The sequence below is a fragment of the Copadichromis virginalis genome, linkage group LG3 (genome assembly GCF_057382275.1).
Source record: "Copadichromis virginalis isolate Kocher_CV1m ecotype Utaka linkage group LG3, C_Virginalis_male_GT1.1, whole genome shotgun sequence".
NCBI classification, from domain to species: domain Eukaryota; kingdom Metazoa; phylum Chordata; class Actinopteri; order Cichliformes; family Cichlidae; genus Copadichromis; species Copadichromis virginalis.
The window spans coordinates 23,600,942-23,609,534 of record NC_140620.1 but is presented as its reverse complement, the minus strand read 5'-3'; the positions used below and the strand labels follow the sequence as shown (position 1 = coordinate 23,609,534).

The 8,593-nt window shown below is 39.2% G+C and overlaps 1 protein-coding gene across 1 annotated transcript; it reads left to right on the top strand.

The window, feature by feature from the left end:
• Positions 1-4,743, top strand: LOC146713522 (low affinity immunoglobulin gamma Fc region receptor III-A-like). The gene is made up of 4 exons (XM_085448723.1): positions 1-224; positions 688-933; positions 1,579-1,746; positions 3,661-4,743. Exons 1-4 carry the CDS (start codon positions 62-64, stop codon positions 3,729-3,731), a joined length of 648 nt encoding a protein of 215 aa, XP_085304849.1. The 5' UTR covers positions 1-61; the 3' UTR covers positions 3,732-4,743.
• Positions 4,744-8,593: the final 3,850 nt, after the last annotated feature.

The window sequence follows — 8,593 nt, the reverse complement described above, 5'->3', positions numbered from 1 at the left end:
TGAATTAGAATCTATAACAATCAGCTGTGAAGGGCTACGTGGACTGACTGGATGGAGAGTGATGAAAAAGATAAATGGAGACCTTAGAACATGTGCTCCAACCTGGGATAGAGCTACTGGGCCTTGCAATATTAGTAATGCATATCCGAAAACTGACAGTGGAGAATACTGGTGTGAAATGGGAAGAACACAAAGAAGCAACTCTGTCAATATCACTGTAACTGGTATGCACATACACCAAAAAATATAAAAACATATTTAGTCCATCCACTTTTTAGATCTGCTGGTTTGGTATATCAATTACAGTGTTGTGTGTGTGTGTGTGTGTGTGTGTGTGTGTGTGTGTGTGTGTGTGTGTGTGTGTAGGTGTGTGTGTGTGTGTGTGTGTGTGTGTGTGTGCTTAAACAGGTAAATAAGAATCATTTTACACATTTCGCTTAAGGAATGACATATGACCAATTTTTAGGTCAGTTGTTTTGGGTAGCAAATACAGCACATTATATTTGGAAATTAAGCATTACTCTGATAACAAAAGCATCTTCGTCAAAGTTTGTATAATGTGTTATGCATTTTTTCTTAAAAATGATATTTGACCTATTGCCTGTAGTATTTGAAAGATTATATAATTTAATCAGAAATCAAGTTTTCTATAAGAAACTTTTCAAGTCATGTGCCATTCACATTCAGATGGTCCTGTGATCCTGGAGAGTCCTGCCTATCCTTTGTTGGAGGGAGATAATGTGACCCTGCTCTGTAAAAAGAAGCATGCACACCCCAATTTCACTGCTGAATTCTATAAAAATGGTGCCTTCATTGGGATCAGTTCAACAGGAAAGATGATGAACCCCATTGTCTCCAAGTCTGATGAAGGCTTCTACAAATGTGGCATTTCTAAGACTGAAGAATCACCAGAGAGCTGGCTAGCTGTTGGAAGTAAGTTTTATAGACAATTAAAAGCTGTGTGTTTTATCTACAATGCATTCTCCAACCCTTGTTGGAGAAATTAGATGAAGTGTCAAACAGGAGCAATTATGTGAGAGTTTGAATGCCATGTCGCATGCATAACACAAGCTTATGTGTGAAAAAGCATTAATTAGAGTTAAATACTTATTATCAATCTGTACAGCAAAAGAAAAATGATAGTAATGTCGAATCTTTTGACAAATGCTGCCAGTAAAATTTCATCATTGCTCCTAAATTTGTTCAGATTTATTCTGTGTGAGTTCTGCTAAATTAAATCAGCTCACCTTTCTCCACCCATAATTCCACAATCTACTACACCATCAAATACCATCCACCCTGTCTAGAAACAAAGGGAGATCATCAGGATAATGTGGGTGACTTGCAGTCTAACGAGGCAGACAAAAAAAAAAAAAGAAGAAAAAAAATACAATGCATTTTGAAGCTTTGCATAAACATGAAGTTCATGTGTTCAGATACGCATTATTTGATCAATGTATACCATAAATTGATGGTTTAGGGTTTGTGTTTGGTTTTTTATATTAATATAAATTGTTTATATTATTTTACATCATTATAATTATGTCTAATACACAATGCATGCAATTATCTTTCTAGGAGCTGATGCTCCACCTCAGGTGCTTCGCTTAGACCTCTACCTTGTGTTCGGCATTGGTTTCTGTATTTTAATGGTGATTATTTTGGTCCTTCTGACTGGAGTATTTCAACATCAGAAACATCAACAGACCACCAGACGTCACATAGAAGAAACTTCTTTGACACCAAGTATGGCTCACCATTATAGAACATGACTTCTTGTTTAGCTTTGAAACCAATAAACCAAATCATAAGCATTGGCTGCCCTGGCCCTCTCCGATGTCACTCCAGAGTAGAGATGAAGACTTACACCTTTTTTAGTAGATTTTAAAAACTAATACATGCCCATGCTACATTTCTTTTAGAGTTTTAAATTTTTTTAATTTTAGTCTGTTCTTACACTCAACAAAAATATAAACGCAACACCTTTGTTACTGCTCCCATTCCCCATGGGATGGACGTAGAGACCTAAAATTCATTCCAGATACACAATATAACCATCCCTCCCAAACAGTGGTCACAAATCAGTCCAAATGTGTGGTAGTGGGCACATCTGCTATATTGAGATAATCCATCCCACCTCACAGGTGTGCCACATAAGGATGCTGATCTGACATCATGAGTAGTGCACAGGTGTACCTCAGACTGCCCACAACAAAAGGCCACCCTGGAATGTGCAGTTTTTTGCTTTATTGGGGGTCTGGGGACCCAGAACCGGTCAGTATCTGGTGTGACCACCATTTGCCTCATGCAGTGCAACACATCGTCGCATGGAGTCTATCAGATTGTCAATTGTGGCCTGTGGAATGTTGGTCCACTCCACTTCAATGGCTGTGCGAGGTTGTTGGATATTCGTGGGAACTGGTACACGCTGTCGTATACGCCGGTCAAGCACATCCCGAACATGCTCAATGGGTGACATGTCCGGTGAGTATGCTGGCCATGCAAGAACTGGGACATTCTCAGCTGCCATCTGCCCTGAACAATGTGAACCATGATTCATCTGTGAAGCACACACCTCTCCAACGTGCCAGACGCCATCGAATGTGAGCATTTGCCCACACAAGTCTGTTACGGCGACGAGCTGGAGTCAGGTCAAGACCCCGAAGAGGACGACGGGCATGCAGTTGAGCGTCCCTGAGACGGTTTCTGACAGTTTGTGCAGAAATTGTTTGGTTGTGCAAACCAATTGTTCCAGCAGCTGTCTGGGTGGCTGGTCTCAGACGATCTTGGAGGTGAACCTGCTGGATGTGGAGGTCCTGGGCTGGTGTGGTTACACGAGGTCTGCGGTTGTGAGGCCGGTTGGATGTGCTGCCATATTCTCTGAAACGCCTGTGGAGACAGCTTATGGTTGAGAAATGAACATTCAATGCACGGGCGACAGATCTGGTTGACATTCCTGCTGTCAGCATGCCAATTGCACGCTCCCTCATTGCTTGTGGCATCTGTGGCATTTTGCTGTGAGACAAAACTGCACATTCCAGGGTGGCCTTTTGTTGTGGGCAGTCTGAGGTACACCTGTGCACTACTCATGATGTCAGATCAGCATCCTGATGTGGCACACCTGTGAGGTGGGATGGATTATCTCAATATAGCAGATGTGCCTACTACCACACATTTGGACTGATTTGTGACCACTGTTTGGGAGGGATGGTTATATTGTGTATCTGGAATGAATTTTAGGTCTCTACGTCCATCCCATGGGGAATGGGAGCAAAAACAAAAGTGTTGCGTTTATATTTTTGTTGAGTGTAGATGGGTACTAGGTAACATGATAATGCCATAATATGACATACATAGTTGAGGTTTTGTGAATACATATTGGATGCTACTTTCATGAAATTAAAATCATGCTGTCCTTTTTTAAGATGTTCTAGTGCTGAAACACTGTAAATTTGGTATTATTATTTGGTAGGTGGTTGCTAGGCAACATGATGATCGCATAGTACTTACATAATATCATACATGCGTATCTTTTATGTTACACTATCTGTACTTTGTGATTAGCCTTGGCATGTGCGAGTCAAGCTGAGGAAACATTCTTCCTTCATAGTTATCTTTGTATTATGGTTCTGACTTGCCTGTATGTTCCAATGTCTGCAGGGGTCAGCATAACTAATTCTACCCAGGCGATGCGTAACCTCATCACAAGAAGCAAAGTTGATGAAAGGTAATTTGCCTAACGTGAAAATATTGAAACTATAACATCTCTAGCTGTTTAAAAAGCCAGTGGAAGAAACAATGTATTCATTAAAAAAGAAAAATAAATGATTTTTTCAGCAGTCCATCACTTTTCTGGTCCAGACAGAAGTTATTGATCAAGACTTAAATTTATCTGATGTTTTGTGAGCATTTGTTAAAGTCTTGTCATTATTCAATCATTGTTACACTGTGTGTCAGCAGCTGAATCTTCTCACAGAGATAAAGACAAACTTTACCAGCTTCTTTTTTTAACAGAAGGTCATGATGTCTGACAATAACCACACCAGAAACCCAGACACAAAAATGTATGCAGCTGAGCACCCTCACTTCAACATGTAGGTTGTTTGAAGGCTGTGAAGTATCATAATGAATGTGCACATAAGATATATTTTTAACTGGTGGTCACATGCTATGCCACTTGACAGCTTAAGTTGTGTGTCTGCAAGTGAAATAAAAAAAGACTAGAAGTTTTTAAATTTGGTACCTTATTTTATTTTATTCATAATTGCATTTCATAAATGAACAAATCGTATTAGCGTAAATAATGTAGAAGAGCAACAATGTATAAATCATGTGTTGTTTCAAATATAATTCCCAGAATGCTTCACGTTTCATTTCAAAGAAAAAAAAAAGAATATTTTGAAATTTAATTTGTACTCAAAAGAGAATCAACCCTAGCAGGCATGTTCATGAAGGTACCAACTCAGTTTTAACAGAAGAGGATTTGAAACACTTCTTTTGTACAACCCAAAGCCACAAATGAAGGATACATTAGTCTCTAATGTTCTTTTTTGAATTTTAATGTTATTGAAGCTATGAATGTATGGAAAAAAACTGTCAAAAGAGTTGCATTTAGAGAGAAGACAATGGACATTTCTGTGTTTATTAGCAGAATTTTGATGTTTTAGATTGTGCTTTTCTATAAACAGTGAATGTGTTGATTTATAATTGATGAAATGGTGTCAGTTTGCATGAAATAAAAATGACCCCAAGGCCATATTTTTTCATCGTCTTTATTCTTCACATGAAAGAGGAAACTTCACCCACCTCACATCATCACTTCTAATTTAAAAGGTAGCAGTGTGTTAAAATTAAACATGAAAGAGAGAGACAGTTCTATTTACTCTGCCTCATTACAGGTATGAGAGTGCTGTTGCAAATTTTTAAAAATATACTCACCGTGGCCTTTGCAGCAACACAATATGACAAATGTAGCTTAAGACATAAAGCTAAAATGTCATAAGCCATCAACACAATGTTCATTTATAGGAAAAATTGTGATAATATTGTCAACACAAGACTTGTTTTATATGAAATATTGAAGATTGGGTAAAGTAATTCTAAAATACATGTTTGCAACATGGCTTTCATCTCAAAAATTCTTGAAAGGGTGTTGTCGAACAGCTAACAGATCATCTGCAAAGGCTTATTTGAAGAGTTTCAGTCAGGTTTCAGAGCTCATCACAGCATAGAAACAGCTTTAGTGAAGGTTACAAATGAGGCAGTATCATCAGTAGGCATGGCAAACATTTTCAGTGCTATGCAGATGACATACAGCCAGTGTTGGGAAGGTTACTTTTAAAATGTATTCCGTTACAGAATACAGAATACATGCCCCAAAATGTATTCTGTAACGTATTCCGTTACGTTACTCAATGACAGTAACGTATTCTGAATACTTTGGATTACTTAATATATTATCATGCTTTTTACAACAACGTGAATGTACTATTGCTGTGTGATTTATTACTATTACTGAAGGTCCGCGACTCCGAACTGTAGTAAAGGGACCTCTGACTAATACGGCGGGGTCCCTGTCAGCTCGTAGCCGAAAAATAGCTTTACTTTGTTGTGTGGGTCAACTTTTATTGCGAGAGACAGAGAGAGGCGTTGAAAGGCTGCTCCAACGGAACTTATTGTTTTCGGAGGAAAACACGAACACGGTGTACAGTCGAGTCTTAATAGCTTACTTACAACTGGGCTCGTCAGGCACTCTTCTTGGCTGAAGTGGTTATTATTATATTTACATGCTTCCAGCTCCCGTTTTTCCTCCATGACAACTCGTACCTTTCCACTCCCCTTTTTCTCCCTCCTCGCGCTCACAGACACATAACGTGTATGGCAGTCCATTACAGTCCATAACAGTCCATTCTCCCTGCAGCATGGACTACACTGCCCATGATGCTACATTCTTTAGAGCTATGCTTGTAGCATTCCGCCTGTTTGCTTAGCACGACAACAACAACAACGAAAAGGCGCTCTCTCACCCAGGAAACACACAGTCGCAGAGAGAGAGAGAGAGAGCGTCGCCCTGTAACCATGGCAACCGTAATGCTGCCGCCTGGAACAACAGAACGTAGCTGTCAAACAAAACCCAAACAGTCCTGACCCGCGACAATATGAAACAGGAAAGTACCGCAGTGTAATCCATTTATTTCAACAAAGTAATTGTATTCTGAATACCACCTTTTTAAACGGTAACTGTAACAGAATACAGTTACTCATATTTTGTATTTTAAATACGTAACGGCGGTACATGTATTCCGTTACTCCCCAACACTGCATACAGCTTTATCTATGTCACGGTACTGGGTCGTGTGACCCAGTGTTTGAGTTTTTATGTATCTTTTGTATTCATTTTTGTTCTAGTTTAGCTCATCTAGTTAATTTCTAGGTTGCATTTTAGTCCTTTGTTTTTTAGTTCTTTTTGTCATCCCCCCCTGAACCAAGGCTACGTTCACACTGCAGGTCTTAATGCTCAATTCCGATTTTTTGGTCAAATCCGATTTTTTTGTCTGCTTGTTCACACTACAAATAAAATGGGACAGCAAACATGCTCTAGTGTGAACGCTCAAAGCGGCCCGCATGCGCAAAAGAAGACGTCACACACAACGTGCTCTGTACACCCAGAGCCATATTGTTTGACTGATGGCCCTTAATATAAAGACTTCGGACTTTACGTTTCCCAATTTTTGCTTTAAGTTATTTTGTTATTTACATAATAATCTAGATAACCTAATAATTATCACATATTATCTTACAGAGAATGTGATGATTTTGTGGATAATTAAAGTCAGTCATATATCCACAAACACAACAAGCTGAAAGTCAGTGATGCTGCTCGGTTTGCAGTCCTGAATATGACGGCACAAGCAGGATTCACTGCACTGTTAATGTTAGCTATGTTATATTGCTGCCTCTGTTCGGTGGTGTCAAGCCAAACGGACTTTAACGTGTGTTTGAACGAGCTGACGGTTCACTCGTTGAACTGAAAGAAAGATGCTTTAATCACAGCAGTCACACATGTGTCCACTGTACCATCTGGGAACTCTTCTTGTTTCGTAATAACACAAACACTAAATCCTCCTTCTTTTGTGCTGTTTTGTAGCAGTGTATACACCTGAGACTGTCACCTGTCTGTCTGTCCTGCACTCTCTCTCTGTTTCTTTCTCTCTGATTGTGGAATAAAAGTATGAACATGTGTTTATAAGTTACACTTGTGTTTGAATCCTGCAGCTTATCACACATTTGATTTCCATGTGTGACGACTGCAAGTGTCCAGAGTGAGGACAGACTGAGGGACCCACTGCTGCACATCATCTGTGAGGCTTTGCACCCCTGATGATCCACCAGGACAAACTCAGCAGTGTGTGAGGAAGAGGAGGAGGAAGAGCCAGCAGCAGCTGACAGATGGAGAGAATAGACAGACTGTTCCCTGTTTGTGAAGGACTGCTAGAAAAGTTTAACATAACTGTCTGTGCTGAATCAGTCTTATTAGGTAATGTTCAAATAATGTGATCATCCCAGTGTTTTCAGTGTGGGAGAAAGTACTCAGGGCCTTCAAGTTACACACTATGAAAGGCAGCAACAAGTTTAATATTCAGAAACCTAAAGTATGTATCAGCAGCAGAATGGAGCTAAAAATAGATGTCTGTTTCAGTTCTATGAAGCTTTGAGTATTTTGGATCAGTAGCACTGCTGTGTTTGTTGCATCATATTGCTGTAATTGTTTATATGCTTTATATATTCTGAGGTAAGTTGATCTATAGTGTTACATCATATTCTATAAGGATGTTATGTGTTTGTATACTTTCTGCCCAGTTTGACCCATTTAGCAGAAGCCAGCCTGTTTAAGGCTCTGATATCTATTCTGTATGACTTAAAGCAGTTATGACATGGTCTGATTTTCTCACCCAATAAAGGAATATTTAATATATCAGTCTACTCTTCATTCTATCAGAAACAGTTATCACAGCTTGTACATTTTCTTTTTATACATATATGTAAGCATTGAGCCAAATGTAATGATGCCAACATCGTGGCTCAAGAGATGGGCGTTCGTCTTGTAATCTAAAGGTTGCTGGTTCGAACTTCGGCTCTCGGTTGTTGTGTCCTTGGGCAAAACACTTCACCCGTTGCCTACTGGTGGTGGTCAGAGGGCCCGGTGTCTCAGTGTCCTCGCCTCTGTCAGCGGTTGTGGCTACACTGTAGCTTGCCATCACCAGTGTGTGAATGGGTGGATGATTGTGTATAGTGTAAAGTGCTTTGGGGTCCTTAGGACCAAGTAAAGCGCTATACAAATACAGACCATTTACCATACTAAACAAATAATATGTCTCTTATATATAATACATCTGTATATACACTGTCAAATCTACACTTGTCTTTGAGTGAAGATTTAAGGTGATAGGAAATATAAATAACTGCAACTTGAAAAAAGAGTTCAAGCTCACTATATATATCTATATATCATAATAATCTGACAATACATATATTGTCCATATTATATTTTCATTACCACAGTGAGATGATTTTAGTCTCATGAACAACATTA